This window comes from Monopterus albus, unplaced genomic scaffold (assembly GCF_001952655.1).
Source record: "Monopterus albus unplaced genomic scaffold, M_albus_1.0 scaffold94.1, whole genome shotgun sequence".
Taxonomy (NCBI): Eukaryota; Metazoa; Chordata; class Actinopteri; order Synbranchiformes; family Synbranchidae; genus Monopterus; species Monopterus albus.
The window spans coordinates 2,572,849-2,595,834 of NW_018127974.1; the positions used below are offsets into that span (position 1 = coordinate 2,572,849).

A 22,986-nucleotide genomic window follows, 5' to 3' on the forward strand; every position below is an offset into this window, starting at 1 on the left:
CAGCAGGAAAAGGCTGTTGCAGAGCCTCCTACTGTGAGGTCCAGGAAAGGTCTTCTCCAGTCTGCACTTGTAGGAACTTTCTGCACCTCACCCACTCCACAGAGTATTACTGATGATCCACCGTGGTCCACATTGTGTGGTCCACCATTATAGTACTCAAGTCCAGATTTTCAAGATTCGTGTCTCAACTTGGACTACAGCACTGATAACTTGGACACTGACTTGAGCACTGACCACATTTGGGCTTGGAAGTTGAAGAGACTGGCTTTTTTTTTTGTAATAGCCATAATAATTTGACGTAAGATATTGATGTCAAAACCTCTTCACCATGCTCTATCTGGCACACTTCCATCGAAGTGTAGGAAGTGACTTGTCATGTCATCTTTTTTTATTTATCAAATTGCAGAGTGATATGGTGGTGCAATATGCTGTTAGAAAGTTTAGAATATAAAATTATGAGCGCTGTCAGTTATGTTTAATGTAGACCTTTATGACTGACTCAGGTAATGGGGACTCAACTTGGACTCAATTCAGACTTGACTGATTATTCTTAGGTGACTCAGACTTGAGGGTTGGTGACTCGACGACAACACTTGTGTAGTCAGCATAATGTCTTATCTACTGTATATTTAGGGAAAGGTTGTCATGTCAGCAATGTGTACAGGAATGGGCTGAGCACACAGCCCTAAGGAGTGCAGGTGATGGAGGTGTAATTGCTGATCTGGACTGACTGTGCTACCAGTGTGAAAGTCCAGGGCCCAGTTGCAGAGGGAGTTGTTGAGGTCTAGCCAGATCAGCTTCACAGTCGGGTGTTGCGGGATGATGGCGTTAAAGGTTGAGCTAAAGTCAGTGAATGGCATCCTGATATAACAATTCTTTCTCAAGTGCTACTGCATCCTCATTGTAGTGGTTCAAACGGTAAGCAAAGTGGTGGGCTTTGAGTGTGATGTGGCAATTACTATATAGTGCACTGTATATACTGTAATGTCTGCTGTCTGTCTGTACTGTTTTTTTATGAGCATACAAATTCTGAGTGAGAAGTGGCTACTATAAAGTGTCTTCAAAAATTCAACAATGGGAAAAACAACTTAACGTCCTCAGCATCTACACTAGTTCACAGTTTATAAATAAGAAAATGAGTCTAGATCAGAATGATGATTTATCTGTTGCTTTTGTTCTCTAAATATGTATTTCATTAATGCTTCATAAATTTGGTGTGTTCCAGCTCTGGTTTGTTCGTCTGGCCCTTTTCACCAAACTGAGCCTCTTCCAAAATGCTGAGATGGAGTTTGAACCCTTTGGCAACCTGGATCAACCTGACCTCTACTATGAGTACTACCCAAATGTTTACCCTGGGAGGAGAGGTACACACACACACACACACACACACACACCCACACAGTTTGTATAAAGCCATACCATCATCTGCCCTTTGGGTCATTATTATTGACCTTTATGTAGGAGGAGCACTTTTGGTTTTAATCACAGAAATGTTTATACGGAATCTATTGTGTGAAACTCTTTTGTTTGATGTCTCTTTTCATATTTCACATCCAAAATCTGTTCTATGAATTCTCTTGGAGAGCCGACTGAAGGGCGAATGGTAGTATTCATGATAGTGCTGAAAAGCTGCTCTGAAACTCTTATCTCTGAGTTTTGAATATGTTATTAGCCTGCTCTCTAACTGGATTTTGCATTTTACCCACGTTTTTTTTTTTTTTTTTTTTTTAGGATACACAAGCATACCACCACTGTCCTATTAAATATTCAAAGGAAAGTTTCTGCCAGGAGCTTGATATTAGACTGTATCGTCGAGAAGCTCCAACAACTCCACTCGTCTCCAGCAGTTCTTTGGTTTTGTTTTCCTCTTTTTACACCGCATGAATTGCTCTCTAATGTATTCCCATTACTTTGGATCTGCTTTGCCCCTCGGGCTACCACAGTGAAAGCAGTAGCAGAGAACAGCTTCACACACATACACTTCTACAAAATAAATCACACTTGAAGCTTCTCCGCACAGCCTTCTTAAGAGAGCACCGATTGACTTTCCATTGATCGATATTAAACCCTCTTTGCCCTGCTAGGTGCTTGCAGACATACTGGCATGAGTTGTGTAGCCTGGCATCAGAAGTCGAACATTTCTCCATCCAGACGCTTGCATCGACTATCTGTTACCCATGATTGCACTCTTTGACTACCTTAAGAGACTGCCTTTGTATCGCTCTTGCAAGATTCAGGATCGACTGAGCACTCAAGAAAGAATCAGTGTTTATCAGTTATTTATGTTTTTGACAAATTAAAAGTTGAGTCCAATCTGGACTTGGAAGCATTAGGCCCAAGACCTGAATGCCACATGGAAAATGAGAAGCATTTATTCATGTCCTTTTTTAAAGGTGTGCTGTATCGTCATGCTTTACTTTCAGTGTAGATGCCTTTTTGTTCTTTTTAGAGACTGATGCATCAGTCTTATTGTCAGTTAAGTGAAATGTGCTCAAGGTAAAACGCTAACCTTCCCCACTTCTTTGAGAGGAGTCCTTGCCTTTTTACCTTAGCTCAATGAGAGTATTGGCCTCTGCAGTTGCTCTAAAAAAGAGAGAGTGAGAATCATCTAGTTTACTGTCAGACAGACATTCAGACAAGACTGGGAAAGTTATTAGTATGCTATGGCAGACAGTATTTAGTCTCAAATTGAATCCATCTGCCACCAACTATTGTTGAGTGGAATAACATCAGTAGCCAGTAAATTCTTCCACACATCTTTACTGAATAAGTGGGCCTGGAAGTTTGGTGACCTTGAGTCATGGTTTTAGAAATCCATATGCTCAAATTCCCCTGGCAGAACCACACCCATGCAAGAAATATGCGATACCTGTATAGAGCCCATGTTCTGGTCTTAATTAGAGAAATGTTCTACGTTTAGTTTCAAAACCTTCTCTACACTGTCAGCTATGTAAGTGTACCAAAACACTTTTTTACGGGTTTCCTAGACCTACTGCTGCTGGCAACCTAACCTGCAAGATGCTAGCTGACACTTGCTAGCCAGCCACGATAGCCCACAGTAAACCTTATTAGCTAGCTGGCTTGCAAACAAGTTAACACAGTTTATTCTAGAAGCATATTTGCTCCATCAGCTGCCTTCCGACTTTGCCTCTTTTCCAGAGCAGTTTATACTCCAGCGGCGGAGGATTATATAAAATTGGATGGTGCTACACAGCCAATATGACTGCTTCGGTTCTTGTTGAAAGTCAGAACTGTCTTGATGTTGTGTAAACAGTTTGTGCTTCACGGTGCAAGTTGGTGTGTCTAAGTTCACCTAAAGCAAATCCACTGATGGAGGCACTCAACTGCTTTGGCGCCAAATGTCACAAAAATGCTGCTCTGAGCAGGCCCTGAAGCTGCTGGTAGGATCTCATCACCCATGTGCCCTTGTGCACACGTGTCCACTTTAATGTGATCATAGAGCATGAGATATAAAGGAAATGCTTTATAGTGCCTCTTCTTTTCCTGAGATCTGTACAAGTGCTGTGGTTTCATGGTTGTTCTGCTTCTCAGTAACGAAGTTAACACTTAATTCTAAAAGACACTATAAAGGTATTAAAAGTCTTAATTTTAAGCTGATGAAACTTGCTGACCCCCTAGGAGAGATGGATTAAAGATTTCAGGCAAGGGAGAGTGTAGTACAGCCAGCATGACGATGAAATGATGTAACAGCAGGCAGTAATACAGACACTGGGGTGAGTTGGGGGGAAAAGGAGTGTGTATTCTATACTGCAGATGGGTTAGATAGAAAGCAGAGGCAGATAGAAAAGAGAAGCAGAAACAGAGATACATAGACTGGGAGAAGCAGCAGCCAAAGATGGACCAGCTAGCTGAGTTTCACGTCTGATGACAATATCAAAGAGACCCTGATCAAAGCCTGGGGACTCACCTGAATATAGGCTCCTCCTCAGGGATGTGTGTGTGTGTGTGTGTGTGTGTGTGTGTGTGTCTGTGTCTGTGAATGATGTAGAGGCAGAGAGAGACAGAGGGATGAGGCAGAGAGATGAGTGATGGAGCTGTGCAGCACACAGAGAGCGAGATGAGAGGGTTTAATAAGCAGCCATACGTAGCTCAATGCCATCTGTAGGTTCCTGCCTCCAGGGCTGTGTGCAGTCTGTGTGTGGGTGGATGGGTTTATATTCTTATCTCGCACTCTGTGTCTTTCTGTCTCTCTTCCCTTTCCCTCTCTTTTCTCTCTCTCTCTCTCTCTCTCTCTCTCTCTCTCTCTCTCTCCTGCTATGTCCTCATCCCACCCTGTTTCTTATTTTCCCCTTTCACTCGCCCATATTTTCCCCCTCCATCTCCTGTTTTCTTCCTCTCTCCTGTCCAGGCTCCATGGTGCCGTTCTCCATGCGGCTGCTGCATGCAGAGCTTCCCCAGTATCTGGCCAAGCCCCAGGAGGCTCTGGACCGCCTGCACAATCTCAAAACCGTCTGCCTTGCTGTTAGTATACACACACATGCACAAACACAAACACCGCCCCTGGATGAATGTAAAGATATGCGTTCTCTGTAGCATTCACACTGTAAAACTACACATCCACAGAAAAGCTCATTAGCCATACAAATCCTAAAGCCCACCTGTGTAAACAGCCAAATATGGTTGGATTTTAGTGTTATTGAATATGCAAATTCAAATTACACACACTCACAAAAAGCCTTCAGTGCTGGTATTGAAGCAGCTTCCTCCTCTGAAGTTTGAATTCCTACTCCCTGTTAACAGATTCTGGAGAACTTGGAGAAAGGCTTGGCTGAGGATGGCAGTATGATCACCCTAACACAAGAGAACAGGCAAGGTAAGCACACACAGTCACACACACACCCTCACACACTTCGCTACAGACCTGGCCCCAGTCCCAGACTGCATCAGACTGAGGGAGGAGAGTGAGGTCATGGGCCCCAGTGAGTAATACACACAAGCAGTAGGCAGAGGCACACCTGGTGCAGGACTGCAGCATACCTCGGCCCCACATACACACACACAACCATAAAAACACATGAATGCAGTGCTCTAAAAGTGTTTAGCAACTCACTGCTTCAGTACTCACACTGAATACCAAATTGACTCTCCAGCCCTTCACACCAAGCAGATCAATATAGATCAGTCCTATCCAATCCACTCACATCGGCACAAGTGTGCTGGGGAAATAGGGAGGCACCTCCATCTGGAATTCACCAGATTTAGGTAGACACACCTCTATACAACCTGATGACATCCGGATTCTATACAAAGTAAATCTTAATGCAGTGTTCTCTGTTTACAAGCCTTGAAGCACTAATTTAGCAACTTTTCCAAAGCCTGTGTGTCATGGCCATTAATCAGTTAATTCAGGATAGTGGATAACAACAAGAAACTTGGAGCTGAGCTGAGACGTTTGCTTATAATTGGGAAAATTAGCAGGGTGACGCATGAGCGGATGTATGTGTGAGGGTGCGCCAGCTCTGAGAGTTTCTCCCCTTTCTAAAAGCAGTGTAATAGCTGTGCCCTGTGTCTCTCCTCTCCCTGCCCACGCAGACAGTCAACAGTCAAGTCAGTAACGGAGGGCCTTGCCTTCACACATCAGACCCCTACTGAGTGATTAGCTCTTCTCCCCAACACACACACGAACAGACACACACAAGCGCAGCGATGAATACTAATAGGCCTGCACACATTGTCGGGGGGAAAGAGGAAAGCGGGAGTGTGCCGCAGTGTCTTCCTCACCACCTCGCCTTAAAATAAACCATGGTGTGGAGTGGGAGGAGGGAACACGGAGAGGGCAGGTGTAATGAGAGGGATGGAGGGATAAGAGTGATGGATAGAAGAGTAGGGAACGGGGGTGACGTTAGAGGGATGCCCAAAAAAGCAAGTGGAATGACAATAAGAAGTCACTCTTAAAGAAATAAACGCCCCTGTCTCTTCTCTCTCCGTTTTAGCGTCTCTTAAGCTGTGGAGGTCTCGCCTAAGTCGGGTCATGTACTCCATGGCCAACTGTCTGCAGCTGATGAAGGTAGGTGTGTGTGTTTGTCCACTCACATTTGTGTGTTACGCTGTGTTGGAGTGAATGTGTACCTATATGCGTTCCTGAGTCTGCCCAAATGTGTATCTGTGTGAGGGAGTGTTTGTGTGTGTGTGTGTGTGAGAGGGAGTCTCAGAGATCTCTGATGCCAGGCTGGTGGAGGATTCACAGTGAAATCCCCCCAGACTGACCACTAATTGGATTCTTGGTCAGTGAGAGAGAGGATGAGAAAGGAGAGAGAGAGAGAGGGTGGGGTGTGAATTTGGATCAGACTGTAGAAAGAACTACAGTGCCATCTACTGCTAAGTCCCAGTAGTTTTCATTTGCTTTGGCTCAGTTGCAATATGCAGAACCCTCTTTTTATGTTTTACTTGTTGGAGCACATTTACTACACTGCTGATTCTCTAGCAGACCTTGCTTGACTCTTTCAGATTTTGTAAAAATACAGTTTTGCTACCATAATTGTGCATGTAAACAGTGAAACATTACCAGACTGGGTCTAATAGGGATGGGAATTTCAAGCTAAAATACTATTCAATATTTGCTGGGAACTATTTGGCAATCATTCAAAATCCTAATGGGGTTCCATGTCCTTTGCTATCATCTTTGTGATGCGGGCTGTTGTTTGCTCTGCACATTGCTTTCTTCTTCTGGTGACAAAGCTATAGCCAGACTGTTGATCTGCGGATCGCACCCCACTTTCGCCTTCAAATGGCTGTGCATAGTCGTTGTAGATTTATGATATGCTAACTTAACCTGGCAGAGTTTGCACTGCACCTCATTTACATTTATTTTCTTGAAGAAGTTCCACACAGTAGGTTTTGGTGGTTGTAGTCTTGTTTGTATTTGGCACTGTAGTAAATTATATACTGACCTCCTTACCTTGCTATTTCCAGGTGCCAGTAAAAGCAAAGGAAAACAGTGGCTCCTTGTTTTTATTAACACAATCATTACACATTAAATATTCGGTTTTTTTTCTAATTTATGTTGGAATGTTCAAAAATTGTTGCCCATCCCCAGGGTCTAAAAACTATACAGTGGGTACGGAAAGTTTTCAGACCCTTTCAAGTTTTCCATTTTGTTATGTTTCAGATTCTTCTTAAAATAGATTAGTTTTTCCATCAATAATCTACACACAGTACTTCACAATGACAAAGCAAAAAACTTTTTTGGAGTGTTTGGTAAATGTATTAAAAATAAAAGACTGAAATAAACCATTTACATAAGTATTCAGACCCTTCGTTTAGTCCTTAGTTAAAGCCCCTTTAGCAGCAACGACAGCCTCAAGTCTTCTTGAGAATGAAGCTACAAGCTTGGCACCTTTCTTCTGGAATTTTCTTTCATTTTTCTTGGCAGAATCATTCAAGGTCAGCCAGGTTTAATGGGGAGCGTTGGTGCACAACCATTTTCAGGTCTTTCCAGAGATGTTCTATTGGGTTCAGGTCCAGACTCTGGCCGGGCCACTCCAGGACTTTCACAGAGTTTTCCCAAAGTCATTCCTGTGTTTTCTTGGCTGTATGCTTCGGGTCGTGGTCTTGTTGAAATGTAAACCTTCACCCCAGCCTGAGGCAGCACTCTTCCCTCAACCCTGACTAGTCTCCCAGTCCCAGACACAGAAGAACATTCCCACAGCATGATGCTGCCACCACCGTGTTTTACTGTAAGGATGGTATTAGTGAGGTGATGCTCAGTGCCTGGTTTTCACACACATGCTGGAAATTGTGGCCAAATAGTTCAATCTTAGTTTCATCAGACCATCAGGATTTTGCTTCTCATGGTCTGAGAGTTCTTCAGGTGCCTTTTGACAAACTCCTAGGGGGCTGTCTTGGGCCTTTTAGTGAGGAATGGCTTCCGTCTGGCCACTCTACCACAGACACCTGATTGGTGGAGTGCTGCACTGATGGGTGTTCTTCTGTAAGGTTCTCCCATCTCCAGAAAGGAACTCTGGATCTCATTCATAGTGACCCTTGGGTTCTTGGTTACAGGTCTAACCAAGGCCCTTCGTCCCTGATTACTCTGGGTGGCCACATCTGTGAAGACTGTAGAAGCATCTCAGTGTCTATTGATTGGAGTAGGATGCACCAGAGTTCAAGTGCAAGTGTCAAAACAAAGGGTCTGAATACTTGTCTAAATGGGATATTTCAGTCTTTTATTTTTCATAAATTAACAAAACACTGCAAAAACCTGTTTTCACTTTGTCATTCTGAAGCATTGTGTGTAGATTGATGAGGAAAAAAATGAATCAATTTAAAGATGAGTCTGAAACAAAATGTGGGAAAAAAAATGTCTGCAAACTTGGACTGTAAATTAGACATGATTTTCTTAAAAAGAATTGAAATTCTGCTGTATTCATTGGAAAATGTTCAACAGCAGTATAGTGTGTGTGTGAGTTGGCGTTGAAGGACTGCACAAGAGTTAAGCCATTTTCAGATGGGACGTGGTGGACGCTCCGCTCCACTATCAGACCCATTCAAGTCTTTGCTGGACAAGTGCGGCACAGGGTCGCGTGTGCCATCCCTCACGCTGCACTGAAGTTAAAAAAAAAAAGTTTAACTTGGGCACAGCACTCTGTGAGGACCCCTCAGTGTGACCAATTACAAAGAACCTTACGGACCAGAAAGAAAATAGAGAAGCTGATTTTGGCGGATCACACCCTCTTCTTCTTTGCTGCAGCTCGTCTCCTCCTCATCATCAATACAACTAAAGCCAGAGTTTTTTGTTGAAATGTAGATAGATACACAATGCATCCAAGTCCGCTGCCTAGAAAAATTTGTTAAACTCTGCTAACCACCTTGTGGAAAGCTTTCTGGTCGCCTAGCAACTGGCGCCCAACATGTATGTGATTTGTGCGTATGTGCCTTCCTCACCTGTGCTGTGCCTAACCCCTGCAGCCAGCGCAGCGCATACCGCATCCTGTCTGAAAATGGCCTTATTTTGCCAGCAAAGAGCATGTGAAACATGAGGAATTTGTGTGGATTAATCCACGTGGTGACCTAGTGAGTATTTACAGCAGCAGATTGGGTGTATGCAGGAGTGCGTCAAAATAAATTACAGTGCGTGTCTATGTTTATAATAATGGAGCATGTCGCCCAGGGTAACTGTTTCTCATTGCTGTGTTTTGTGACAGCAGTGGAGCTCTGTGTCGATGAGGAATCAGGCTTTAGACACACACATCACACTTTGCAGAAGGACCCATTCCTTATTGATTTAGGTCTTTTCATGTAATGTCATGACTGTAAGAAACAATAAACAGAATATTAACACACTTTTTAAAGCTACAATGTGCACAGGCATGAAACTCCAGATCAGTCCACTCCGTTCCACCCAGCACAGCCTCTCCCTGCTCCACAGTCAGAACTTTGTAGTCTGTATGAATGTGGGGTTTACTGCGGTATAGTCAACAGTAAATACAGTAAAATATAAAAACGTACATGGCACAATTTGATAGTTGTCTTTCTTGTGCTGAGATTTACAGCCCAAATCTTCTCAGGGGTTTGGACTCTAGAAACCTGTGAAAACTGAGTCAAAGCAGTTGTGAAATCCTATACCATAATACACATTACAGTGTACACACTCTCCCAGCCCGATACAGTGTCTCTCTGCACACACGTCTCTGACCTCCCTCCGTCGCCCTGCTCAGCATTCCAGTCACCATCTCAGGGATGTGTAGCAGTGCTCCCAACTCCCAGTGTGGAAGAGCGAGGAGGGTCACGTCGCCCCGCTAATACACCATATGCTTGATTAATGCCCTCTCTCTCTGTGCTCTTCTTTGCCTCGCTCGCCCTCCACCTGTCTCTGCCACCTACTGTTACTCACTTTCACTCATGTGCTCCTGACTTCTGTTTTTACTTCCAATGTCCTCCATTCTTCCCTGTGTTCACCTGTTTCTCTCTCTCCCTCCTCTCAGGACTACATTCTGGCTGTGGAAACCTATCACTCCATCATCAAGTATGAACCCCAGCAGAGAATTCAGCTGCTCAGTGGCATAGGACGCATCTTCTTGCAGGTTTGCACATTAACACACAAGACACCGGTTCCCTGGGCACAGTTTGGGTCGGTTAGTCTAGCTTAGCACCAAGACTTGAAGCAGGGGGAAACAGCTAGTTTACAATGATTATTAAATTATAATTAAACACTATCTGGTTCATTCTGTACATACAAAAATAAAAATGAGTGGGTTGTACAGTGAGTTCTGCTCCTCATCTATTCACTGAGCACATCTGTGCAGAATCCTACTCTACAGCACAGGGTGCATGGAAACCTCAGATATAACCCTTGAAAACCAAGCAAATAATCAGCTTCCTCTGGAATCTGGAGCCAAAACAGGACTGAGACTTTTGAATTTCCCAGTAGAAATGTTGGTGAAAATGTTGATGACACTGGGCCACCAGACATGAAACATGCACATATACACTCATTCTTCACCATGCTGTTGCATATACTAGTGTCTGTTTTCCTTTTTTTATGCTTGGTGGTTCTGTGGAGAGTAGGATCTCAGAAGCCTTCTTCCTTGTCCTTGTGGACACACTGTTGCCATTCCTGTTGCATTTCTGCCACCTGTAGAAGTGGAATGATGTAAAACCAAAGGCAGTACTGCACAGGCGCATCCTCTTGGGTGTGTGTAAGACAAACAAAACAGGCGTTCCCTCACTCACAGCAGACCAGCTCCACTGATTTATTAGAGGTCAAAAACTCCACAGGGTAGCTTTAATACCATCTGTGCAGAAAGTGAACAGGTCTTTTACATCAGGAAACTTGAATGCAATTGAATGTGTTATACTGTCATCAGAGATGTATTTATTTAGTTGTCATTGTTCTCTTTTGTGTTGTTCCTACATACATTATTTGCTGAGGCAATGAGTCAGTTTTCCCTGGAGGATCATGAAATGTGGTCTAATTTATTTGTGCTTGCCCCATTTTACAATATCCACACACAGCTAAGTGGTTAATGTGTTGCTGCTGCTTTGTTCTTGGCCAGATCGGAGATGTTAAAACAGCAGAGCGGTACTTCCAGGATGTGGAGAAAGCCTGCCAGATGAAAGGGAGCCAGCCCAGTCACACCATATGCGTGTTGATGAACAGGTATGTGTGTCTTATGCATTTAGCACCGCCACACAGGGTGTGTGTTCTTAAGCTTTTCAGGATCCTTTTCGCTCCACGGATGAGGTAGTTCCTTCAGGGCTTTTTTGCGGGTTCGTGCTTCCTCCTGGCATGTGGTTTAGCACAGAAGGTCACACCTCTGTGGCGCTGGCCTGAGGAGATTACGAGGCCAAACTCACGTGACAGATCCTCTCTCGCTCACACTTGCTGTGTCACTTTCACTGTCAAGTTATTGATTTTGTGCAGGTGCATTATTTGTAGCATTTAGTTATTTCCATTTACACAGTCTTATTTAACAGTTACTAATGTAGAAAAATGCAGTAAATGCAAACATTTAAATTAATATGAACTGTATTAAAATGAATTACTACAAAATCCATCCATTATCTATACTGCTTATCCTGAAGAGGGTCACGGGGGGCTGTAGCCAATCCCAGCTCACATTGGGTGAGAGGTGGGGTACACCCTGGACAGGTCGCCAGTCTGTTACAAGGCTGACATGTAGACAAACAACCACACACACACACACACTCCTACATAGGGTTTATAGTTGCCAATCAACCATAGCTGTATGTCTTTGGACTGTGGGAGGAAGCCGGAGTACCTGGAGAGAACCCACGCAGACACAGGGAGAAATTGCAGAATCCACACAGAAAGGCCCCAGGCTCGAACCCGGAACTTTCTTGCTATGAGGCGACAGTGCTAACCACCGTGTTAGATGTTGTATACTATATACAGAGTGACTTTATTGTGCTACCAATTGATTCTTGCCCCAGCCTGTTGTGTTCTTTGCAACATCACTGCAATGTCCAGAGAGAATGAACTGATCCTGTCCCTATAATGCCATTTGTATTGTACTGGATACATGAGATTCTCAGACCTCTGTGTCATCATCAAGATCGGCCATTGCATTAAAACCAATTCAAATCTGCCCTCTAGTGGATTGTCAATAGTGGAAGTAGAGGTCTCTAAACACATTCATAGTTCATTCACAGTTCATTTATCTGATTGTTCCTCTCTCGGCCTGGTTCTGGTGCTCCATCTTGAAAGCTGCCCCAGAGCTCTTCTGTGAGGAGAGAGGAGGGATCCCTAAGGAGCCACAAGCAGAGATCCATGAGATCATCCTTTGCTGTTTTCTGTTACCAGACAGACAAACCACTTTATTAGCAATCTGACAGTGACTGGATTAGTTGATCTCATTCATGTGATGCTAAATCACAGTATCTCTGAAGGTTTATACCAAAGTAGACAGATAACAGAAACAACTCCGGTGCATAATTATTAATTATTAGTACAATAATTATAGTCAAGGAGAGGAGGAGAGTCTGCTTTTCATCAATAAACACATTTAAATTTGTTTCTATTGTCAGTTCTATTCACTCACACCAGCTACTCATTTTGAAAAGGAAGATTAAACATTATATTTTTACTAATACTTTAAGATTACGATTTGCTGGATTGAACATATAATTACTAAGACTATATTTTACTTTATTGTATTATCACATTGAAATAGATGTTTTATACATTATTAAACATTGACAGAAAAACAACAGATTAATATTTACAACATGCATCTTGTGCATTGTGTATCTGTATATTATAGATGTAATATAACTATATAAAAGTACGTATGTAATAGATGTGTAAATATGTATATTTTAAACAACTCAATTAAAATAAATTGTATCACATATGATGCAAACAAAATATCACATATTCAATTTAAAAGACCAGTGTGGATGCTGTCAAACGGTTTGACAAACACTTAAAAATTACTTTTAAAAAAGTATTTCATGTTTCATTAAAAAGTAAATCTGTGCAATGTATACAAGACATCATATTCACTCCTCCAGTTTCAGGGCAGTGACCATCTATCAGGACATACTCTATCAATACTTTGACTGCCACAGACGGCAAAAAGTCATTATATGTGGTCTGTGGATGTCTCACACTGGATGCATGAGGCTGTACTTACATATGAGAATCCTATTTGGACTTGGGGACAAAAATGCAAGCGTGTTGCCAAGACAGGTTAGAGCAGAGTTACTGGTGAAATTTGACGGGCTGGCACAGCCCCATCCCACACCTTTGGGATGAACTGTGAAGCCTAGCATGAGCACCCAACATCAGTGGCCAGGCACTGCACTTCTGTTGTGGCTGACAGGGAACAGATCCCTGCAGCTAGGTTGTGAAATCTTGTGGAAAGGGAAGAGTGGACACTGTTATAGGTGCAACAGAATTGTCCCGGTTCCATATGGAATAAAGTCTCATACTGTAGAATATATGCCCTTGTGTTTGTAGTGCATGTCTTCCACTGCTTGCAGTATGACCTGGTTGTAACACAGGAATAGATATAGGCATGACAGAAAATAAACCAAGAGCTTTGCTTTTATGTAGCACTGTCAAGACTGTTTCTAGATTGTGTGTATTTGTGTGTTATCCAGGGCCTTTGTCTACCTCAGTCAGAACAACTACAGTGAAGCACACGCATCCTTCAGTGAAGTCTTAAAAATTGACCCCAAAAACCCGGTTGTAAGTACTGTCACCCACACTACACTTTACATCATTTACTCTGTGGCTGCTTTAAAATGCAGGACAGGAGCTCAAGGTCCTTATTAATTTTATGTTGTGTTAGTTGAATCTGCTCATGGTTAGTCCTTATAACATTATCTACATGTGAACCATGAACAAAGATCAGCCTTTGTCTTGATCCAAATATTATACTGACAATACCCACACTGTCCCATGATCATTTACATTTGACCTCATCACATCAAAGTAATGTAATAAACTGTTTAACGTAAGGCTAATGCCATTGACAAACAGTGCTTTTTGTTTCTGCATTTTGACTGGAAAACTGATCTTCAGAGTAACAGTAGGTAGCATCATAAAAGACCTTCAAGGGAAAGGTTCACGGGAAAGAAACATTTATATGACACTAAGTCATCCAGAGAGTTGTGTGGCAAGGTTTGGAACTGAATTGTACTGCATGCTTAGTGTCATTTAATTAGTGAAATTGAATTGTTTAGGGGTCTCAAAAGATTCAATGACTTGAATATTACATTAAATATAACGTCAAAAGCTCAGCAGCAGCATCATTCCAAGTAAAATGACTTCTGTCTCTCTGCTCCTTTTTTTGGATGTTTCCAGGCTAACAACAATGCAGCAGTGTGCCTGCTATACCTGGGCCGTTTGAAGGAGTCCCTGGGCCAGCTAGAGGGTCTGGTACAGCAGGACCCCACTCTGTACCTCCATGAGAGCGTCCTCTTCAACTTGACCACTATGTACGAGCTGGAGTCATCTCGCAGCACCCAGAAGAAGCAGGCTCTGCTGGAGGCCGTGGCCTGCCGGGAGGGGGACAGCTTCAACACCCAGTGCCTCAAACTGGTCTAAGAGGCAGGAGGTTGAACTGGGAGAGGACACATTAATGTGTCCTCCTCCGACTGTGACAAATGAATAAAACCCTGAAAGCAGAATCTATACCATATCCGGAAGTAGCAGTTCCAGTGACAAGTGTGGTGACAGAAAAGTGGATGTATAGTGCTTGTTTTGATTTCCCAAAAGGCAAGTTGATGCAAGATCTTTAAGATCTAGTTTTAATTCTGTTCAACGTATTTTGGAGGCCAGGCAGGTACATGCATCCATCCATGTCACCCCATAGGGTGGCATAGCACTGCAGTCCCTCTGAAGGGGGCCCAGTAAAGATCCACACATTTACAGAAGGTGTCACATGTTGGTGGAGGTGACATTTGAGAAAGGAAATGCCCCTTCAAAAGCCTTGCATCTGCATGAGTTGCTGTTAATTTTATTTTACACTTTAAAAGAATGGATTTTTGGGGAAAATATGCAGATTTGTTTTCTTAGAGAGACTGAGAAGAAAAGAGTGATACCACTGTCATGTCTGTATGATAAATATGAAGCCAGCTAGCAGGCGGTTAGCTTAGCATTAAGACTAAACAGAGAAACCGCTAGCCGAGCTAAATCTGCTAGCACGCTTATTGCTGGCTGTGCAAGCCAATTTTAAAGTATCTTTTAAGTTCTTTGTGCATTTGTATGTTACAATGAATACTTCTGAGTAGGAAGGCCTTTTTGTCTTTCTACTACCTTGCACTGTTCATTTCCAAAAGCTGACCAGAAGTTATGTTTCCATGGTTATTACTGAAGCGTGTATATTTTGGAATGAGACCATCTGGTCTTACAAGTGTTTAGCTTACCTCTACAAATGTTTTTGCACTAAATATATTCAAATTACAGTGAGGTACTGCTGTGGCAAAACAAGAGAAAGAACATTGTAAGCTCAACAAAATGTACCTTTTCTCTTTAGTTCCTCCCCCCTCCCCACAGGGGGCACCTGTTAATCTGGTCTTTGATAATTAGCTACATACCATATAAGTTGAAAATTTGGATAAGGCTACAGAGCAGTAGCCCACTGACGCACTGGTCTCTGACAGTCAAGTAATCGTACTGTTGCAGGCTGTGGCACACAGCAGTCTAGCAGGGTCTTGCTGAGAATTAGCTGCCTCTACCTTCATATTTCGTGTGCAGATATGAGTAGCATCTGTCTTTTCATCTTACTTTCAGTGATAATACTATTTCCCAAAATGCCTATTACTTTAAACTTGTGATTTTTTTATATCAAAGAAATTCTAGTCAAACCACTACAGAGGAATCGTACATTTAAACATTTCTGGTATGAAGAGAGACCTCACAACACGTTTACAGACTAGTAGTGCAGACACGTGTAAGACTTGACACGGGCATTATCCTGAGCTCCAGTGTGCTCAAAGACTAACAGTCAAAGACCACTCAGTTCCAGCTGGCGGTTTTTGCCAGGTTTATTAAAGCTACAGTATGTAACTAGCATTAATCTCCAAATCAATCCGCTCTGCTCTGCCCAGCACTCCCTCCCCCTGCTCCACTGTTCTCTACTATGATCTGGTACTGATCAAGCAGAAATAATTGAAAATCTGATTGGTTAGAGAGGTCAGTCCTGCTCAAAACCTTTTAGAAGCTAATATCTCTGCGCTGCTGCCATTGCTGGTCAATGAGTCTGGGTCACAGGACGCTTTGACAGTATCTCTCCACATTAAGATGAGTTCTGGAGCAAATTTCTGCAACAAAAATATTTGACAAAAGTTACATACTGTGGCTTTAACTTGTGCAGTGAACTTAAATAAGCCCTTCAGATTGCATTGTATTGTATCTGGTCTAATAAAACAAAATTATGTAAAATATTAGGAATGCAAAATTGTACATATCAGAATATGCAGATTTTAGTTTGATTATATATAAATGATTGTCTTGTTGAATCTTTTATTGATTTGTCCTGGCTGATCTTTATCTCTGTTTACATACTGTTGATCATATTTATGTATGTTAAAAAAGACATTTTGTTTTAGCTTAAATAAAACTGTGGCTCTAAATCAACTTAAATGAAGGCTCACTATCAGACTGAACATGTTTTTATTTTCATAGAGAATAAAAGATTTGCACCAATCTAGCAGCTGCTCCAGTCAGTTAGATGGGAGAGGTGGACTTTATTGAACTACTGTCCTCCTGTTGCCTGATGAGGCAGGTCTAGATTCCAAGGTAAACACAGCCATTCAAGTGCTGTTCTTTGATTTGTGCGGTGTCCCATTAGATGTTGCTTTGTTCTCAAAAGCACACATCAGAGTGTAACTGCCTGAAGTACAGTATTTACACTGCAGAGTCATGGTTTTGTTTAGGCCACAGTTTATACAATAGCATTGTCTGACCATAATCCTTATCATACAGGTACTGCGCCAGATAATTATGTTGCACTGGGTTTCACATTTCTAGTCAAAGATCTGTTAAACATGCTTAACATGTTTAAGTTACGTTAATTAATTAATAGTAAAGTGATGTCCTGCAAAATGGAATGCTCTAAGCTGTGATGATAAAATTGACGGTGTGGTGACTGATCCACAGTGTCGACTCAGTGTGCGCTCAGATGCACAACTGGCAGCTGAGTGTTTGTGTTTTGATGACGTGGATGGTTCACAGCGACACAGTCTAGTGTCGACTACAGAGTCAGTTTACAAAAGACAAGTGACAGAGCAAAACTCAAGAGCGTCCACACTACAAACTAGAGCGTCATCTCCAGGAGGGGCCATGGAGACAAACATCAGATGTGATGATCAGCAGAAGAAACATTAAGTTACATTTAACTTAAGTGATGCTGGGATTTAAACAGACTGTTTTACCCGTGTATCTGTGAGTGATAAGCTGTAGATCTATATGACACAAGCAGGGCACAGGATGGCCAAACTTTGGAACATGTGGACCGGGTGTGAGCCCCACACAGCCGATGTGTTCACTGTTGCTGGTTGACATGTAAACCAACATGAAGCAGGGGGAGCTCGGAGAACAATCAGTACATTTTGGAGTTTCGGGGTGTGCTGAAAGGTCAAATTTGTTGAACTTTGACCCTGGTTGTGCTGACCTCTGTGTGCAGCCAATCACTGTTTTGCCCTGGTTTTGCCTATACTCATAGAACCCCAGATTGGCTACAGTATATAACCAAAGTTCCTGAATTTTCCCAAACTGTACAATAATATGATCCTCATGTCAAGATCAAATAAAGATAGACAACCTACTTGGCACAGGTGCTGCTACCAAGACTGTTCAAAGAGAAAGCACACAGTCTGATCCTATAAAATGTAACATTGGTGATCTACTGCTAGCAACAACAGCACTGTAGCTGTGTCATTTTTTTACAGTGCAATATCTAGGACCAGCAAAAAGCGTGCAGTGCAAGGCCCTCGTTTTTCCAGTGTAATGTGAACATACCTTGATTCTGCCAAACTAGAGAATAAAGTCAGTCTAATATTTAATTGTGTGGGCAATTACATTTGCCACGTAGCCGGAAAGTGTTTACATGGCCCTTGAAACAGGCTACAACTTAACTGTCTACATACGTGTCATAGGTGAGCTCCGGTAGTTCATCACAGCAATACACCTCTGATATTAATGTAACAACAGCCAGATTAGGTGAAAGCTTCTATCTGCATTTTCTCTTTTGGTCTCACAAGGACACATAGTGGGGATTTCAGAATGGTAGCCTACTGGGAGATTAAGTGGATCATCCCCTTAAACATAGGTGCAGGTTCAAACCCTGGCCTCTCCAGTCCACACTGAATCCCAAGTTGCTCCTGGTGATATGAGTGATGTTGTCAACAACTGTGTGTGTGAATGAGCAAACATTGCTCTTGCAGTGCATAAAAAAGCAACTACAGAAGTCAATTTACTATTTTATTTTGTAGTTGATGTGTGCTGCAGCTCTTTCTCAGGATCCCTGCAGAGAAGCCACATACTTCTGACGGACGTCAAAGTCATCTGCTGGACGGTTGTAAGCCTTCCACACAGGCTCCCCCACAAATAGCCTCATGGCTTTAGTGTAGTTCTGTAGAAACAAACAGTGTTAAATTCACTCTGGATGTGGCTGGATAAAGGACCATCAATTGCAGGGCTCTGGTGCTGTGCACATATGGCTGAAGGGGACATTTGATGGAGCTGAATCATCATTAAATTTGAATATGAAATTTGTTTCACCTGTACTTCTCCAGCTACGACAAGCCAAAATGTCTGCTGTGAAACAGGAATTAAAGCTCATTGCCTTATCCTTTAATGCTTCATTAGTCACTGGACACTATCAGCCCAGTTTTAAACAGGGCTCATTCAGCCCATCTTTACAACAAACATAACCGTGAACCTGCTGTTCCAGCCAGTGTTGCAGTCGAATCACCAAACCTCGAGTTCAAGTTGAGTCGAGTCCTCCAAGTTTGAGTCAAGTTTAAATCGCCAAAGAGTAATCAGAGTCGAGTCCCAGTTGAGTTCCTGTTACCCGAGTCAGTCAACAAGGTCCAAATTAAACACAACTGACACAGTTCTCACCCTTTTATATTCCACACTTTCTAACAGTGTATCGCGTCACCGTGTTGCTCGGCAATTTGATACAGAATAGAATAGAAAGGTGGAGAGCATGTGTCGATGTAAGTGTCCCGGATACAGCGTGGTGTCCCGAGTCTTCAGTGCTCAAGCCCAAGTTGAGTCACAAGTCCTGAAAATCTGGAATCGAGTCCAAGTCCTGGATTCAAGTGCTACAACAGTGGTTCCAGCCAACTATAGGCCTACTTCTTCAATAATTCTGAAACCTTGTTCTTACCAAAGATTTTAGAGAAAACTGTTTTAATCAGCCAACTACTTTTTTTTTTAATAGGGGGAGAATCTTATACAAACTCCATTCAGGTTTTTGTTCTACACACAGTGCAAACCCAGCACTCCTTCAAGTGATAAATGACCTCCTTTTGAATGTAGATGCAGGGCTATTCTGTTTTAGTTCTCCTCCATATTAGTGCCATCTAGTAATGCTACATTCGAGGCCGACAACTTGACACATTATCAGCCTTTCAACGCACACCGCAAACAAGGTTTCACTACATTGCATGTGTACGGAGACACGTCGAGCTGGTTCTCAGTCGGGATGGTTTGTAAAACTTTTGGTGCATTTAGAAATGCTCAGAATCCCTCCAAACGTTGTGAGTTATCAGAGTGGAGGCGAGATTTTGCACGAGTTACTGCCAGACTGTCCTAGTTACACAAGCATAACTTTTCTGGTTGCACAAATTTATCTGTAAAACATTTTAAAGTGGCATAATGATAATGATCGCACTCTAACACAAGCATATCTATCTATCCCACAAACATATATTGATATTAGTAGGATAGTAAGTGGCCTTTATAAACCAGTCAATATTACTGGGATGCATATACAGTATATAACTTTTATTGTTATCAAAGACAGCAGCAGTGTGCCGCCTTATTGCCTCACTGTTTCATGGCACCATGCCCCAAATATTGCACAGAATTGAAATGTTAAAGGTTGACCAGTAGATGCTGCCATACTGACTGTGTTCAAATGCTTGGAAACGGTGAACCATCATCAACACAGCTGCTTCATGTTAAATCAGAGCTTAAAAAAAAAACTTGGTTTATCCATCGCTAGTGCTTACTGTGATACAACTGAGTGTGAATTACAGTTAGCCATTTGAGAGATGGGTGGATATCTGAGGTACTGCCTTTAAAGGTCTAACTGCACATGTGTGTGGGATGTTTAGATGTGTGTGCATAATTGTGGGGGTGTATGTGGGTCATCTTCTATATTAACAGTATTTTCAGCACTCCTCATACAGAGACGAAAACCAACAATGAGCTGCCTCTACTCACGGTTAATGTCCATCAGTGTGTCTGTCCTGGTTTGGCTTATTCACCTATCCCATAGACCTCCATTGTTGTTCAAAAACAATTAAAAACCAAGCGACAACCTCTGAGGCTGAGAAATGAAGCCAATACTAGGTGCCAAGACCTGCAGTTCCTGAATCACCACTAGAGGCTGGCTCCAAAAGAGAGTCAGTCCCCACAGACCGTATCAAAATTCCCAACTTTGCAGCAGAAATAAACATATTTAGTTTTCCTCTCTATAGCTAATTTCCCCTTCCATGACAATTGTACAGGAGGCAAATGTTTATTTAATGAATTTTTATACAACTCCCCTGTTTAAATTGAGTTAAAACTAAAAGTTACGTGGCCGCTTTGACTGAGAGGAAGGAGGGTCTGGCTGGCTTCATTCTGCCTATTCATCCCACCTCAGCTCCACTCATGCTCTGCCTCTTTTCCCATTTTTGGATTAGACCTAGCAGGTGGAGTGACGCACTATCAATATGGCGACTGCCAGACTTGAGCTTCAGAAAACCAATGGGTGAACACATCAGTGAAACACACTGCTGCACTGGGTGACATGTTCTTTCATTATGAAAACACCAGACCTGCATATTTGTTGGAGACTGACAGAAATTAACAGTGAGTAGAGGCACTTCTCACGTCTCTGTATTGGGGATGGCTAAAAAAAAATAAACTATTAATACAGAAAATGACCAACCTTATCCTTTAAACATTTATTTTGAAAAATGCTATATCAGTCATTTCTTTATTAATTAATATTGTTATTATTAGTAGTAGTAATAGTATTTTGGGAGCAGTAACTTTAAGAGCATGTCCTGTTTTATTGCTATTTAGCAGAAGCTGTCAGACGTACGGTCTCGTCCAGGGTGAAGCGGTGATAGATGCCTGCTGGCAGGGTGATCAGATCTCCCTTGTTCATGGCAATTCTTATCCATCGGTCCTCTTTGTCCCTAACGTCAAAGTAAGCTTGGCCGTCCAGGATGTAGCGGATCTCGTCATCCAAGTGCAAGTGCTCGTCAAAGAACATCTTGAGCTAAAAGGACAAGTCAGACACGAGAAGACAAAGAAGTTTGACTAATGGTGGTTTCTTCATAGAATTATAAAGCCTTATCCCCACTTCAGTTAGTCGCTGTCCAAATGTTTCCCTGTCTTCTCTGGTAACTAAAAATGATGGTCAAATAAAGGTCAGACACACTATAGAGCACTCTACCAATTCTCCACAGGTCATAAAACCTTCTAACACAGTGAGGACATTTAACTCCACTCCAGTCTAAAAGTACTAAAAGTCCTCAGATGGTTCAGAATGCTGCAGCCAGAATTTTAACTACATCCAGAAACTCTGAACACAGTACATCATATTTAGCATCCTCTACTGGCTTCCTGCCCATGTCAGATCAGACATTAAAGTGCTTCTAATGAGTTTGTGCAATGGTCTACATATATGTTACAATATACAAACTTTGTCATTCTCTTTGTCCTTACTGTGACTCCATTATGTTGATTTACTCTGTACGCACGACGCGTGTTGCACTTCTGTCTGTCCTGGAAGAGTGATTCCTCCTCTGATGCTCTTCCTGAGGTTTCTTTTTTTTATTTTTCCATTAAAGGGTTTTTTGGGGGGGAGTTTTTTTCTTATCCAATTGGAGGGTCTAACAACGGAGGTGCTGTATGCTGTACAGGTTGTAAAGCCCCTTGAGGCGAATTTCAGATAGTGGGCTATACAAACAAAAACTGACTTGACAGTTTACTTTAAACTTTTTCAGTGACATGACAATATCTCTGAATTAAAAAAAAAAACTCTTAGAAGATGCTGTCTGATTTATGATGTAATGCTTCTGCAGTGTAAAGTGTTCAGATGACCTTTTCCTCATAGTTAGGTAGTGTATCCTTGTGAATAGTGATGATGTCCATGTAGGAGTAGCCATGGTCTTTACGGATCCGTTCCAGCTCTGGGTCTGTTTCATAGATATCAGCATTCAGCTGCAAAAACAGAACAACAGCTGTCATCAGTAACTAAACTCAACAAAAACCATCTCATCATTTAAATAAATTGTTACACATTACAAGAGTACTAGACGTTTGCCCCTCTTTGTCTCTCATGCATGCCCAAACTGGGGCTAGCCAGCAGCATGAAATCCACTGCCAGCAATGTTTTTAAATATATACTATATTGCCAAAAGTATTCATTCATCCATCCAAATCATTGAATTCAGGTGTCCCAACCACTTCCATGGTTACAGGTGTATATAATCAAGCACCTAGGCATGCAGACCACTTCTACAAACATTTGTGAAAGAATGGGTCACTCTCAGGAGCTCAGTGAACTCCAGCATGGTACCGTGATAGGATGCCACCTGTGCAATAAGTCCAGTTGTGAGGTTTCCTCGCTACTAAATATTCCACAGTCAGCTGTTAGTGGTATTATAACAAAGTGGAAGCCACTGGGAATGACAGCAACTCAGCCACAAAGTGGTAGGCCACATAAAATCACACAGTGGGGTCAACGGATTCTGAGATGCATAGTGCACAGAGGTCACCAACTTTCTGCAGAGTAAATAGCTACAGACCTCCAAACTTCATGTGGC

General features: G+C 42.3%; 2 protein-coding genes across 6 annotated transcripts in view; one reads left to right on the forward strand and one right to left on the reverse strand.

Moving 5' to 3' along the window:
• The window catches only part of trappc12 (trafficking protein particle complex subunit 12), a 41,583-nt gene extending 25,428 nt beyond the window's left edge, over positions 1-16,155 (forward strand). For all 5 annotated transcript variants that reach the window (XM_020608774.1, XM_020608773.1, XM_020608778.1 and 2 more), the window contains 8 exons: positions 1,226-1,364; positions 4,370-4,482; positions 4,762-4,834; positions 5,955-6,028; positions 9,945-10,043; positions 11,016-11,119; positions 13,585-13,672; positions 14,291-16,155. In XM_020608774.1, the coding sequence (XP_020464430.1) occupies positions 1,226-1,364; positions 4,370-4,482; positions 4,762-4,834; positions 5,955-6,028; positions 9,945-10,043; positions 11,016-11,119; positions 13,585-13,672; positions 14,291-14,533 (933 nt within the window). In that variant the 3' untranslated portion in view covers positions 14,534-16,155. The remainder of the gene's footprint in view (positions 1-1,225; positions 1,365-4,369; positions 4,483-4,761; positions 4,835-5,954; positions 6,029-9,944; positions 10,044-11,015; positions 11,120-13,584; positions 13,673-14,290) is intronic.
• A 2,243-nt stretch (positions 16,156-18,398) lies between these two features.
• adi1 (acireductone dioxygenase 1) overlaps positions 18,399-22,986 on the reverse strand; it is a 6,073-nt gene continuing 1,485 nt past the window's right edge. Inside the window, exons 2-4 of the mRNA XM_020608780.1 lie at positions 22,262-22,381; positions 21,255-21,434; positions 18,399-18,563 (exon numbers count right to left, since the gene is read on the reverse strand). Coding sequence (XP_020464436.1) covers positions 18,447-18,563; positions 21,255-21,434; positions 22,262-22,381 — 417 coding nt within the window. The 3' untranslated portion in view covers positions 18,399-18,446. The remainder of the gene's footprint in view (positions 18,564-21,254; positions 21,435-22,261; positions 22,382-22,986) is intronic.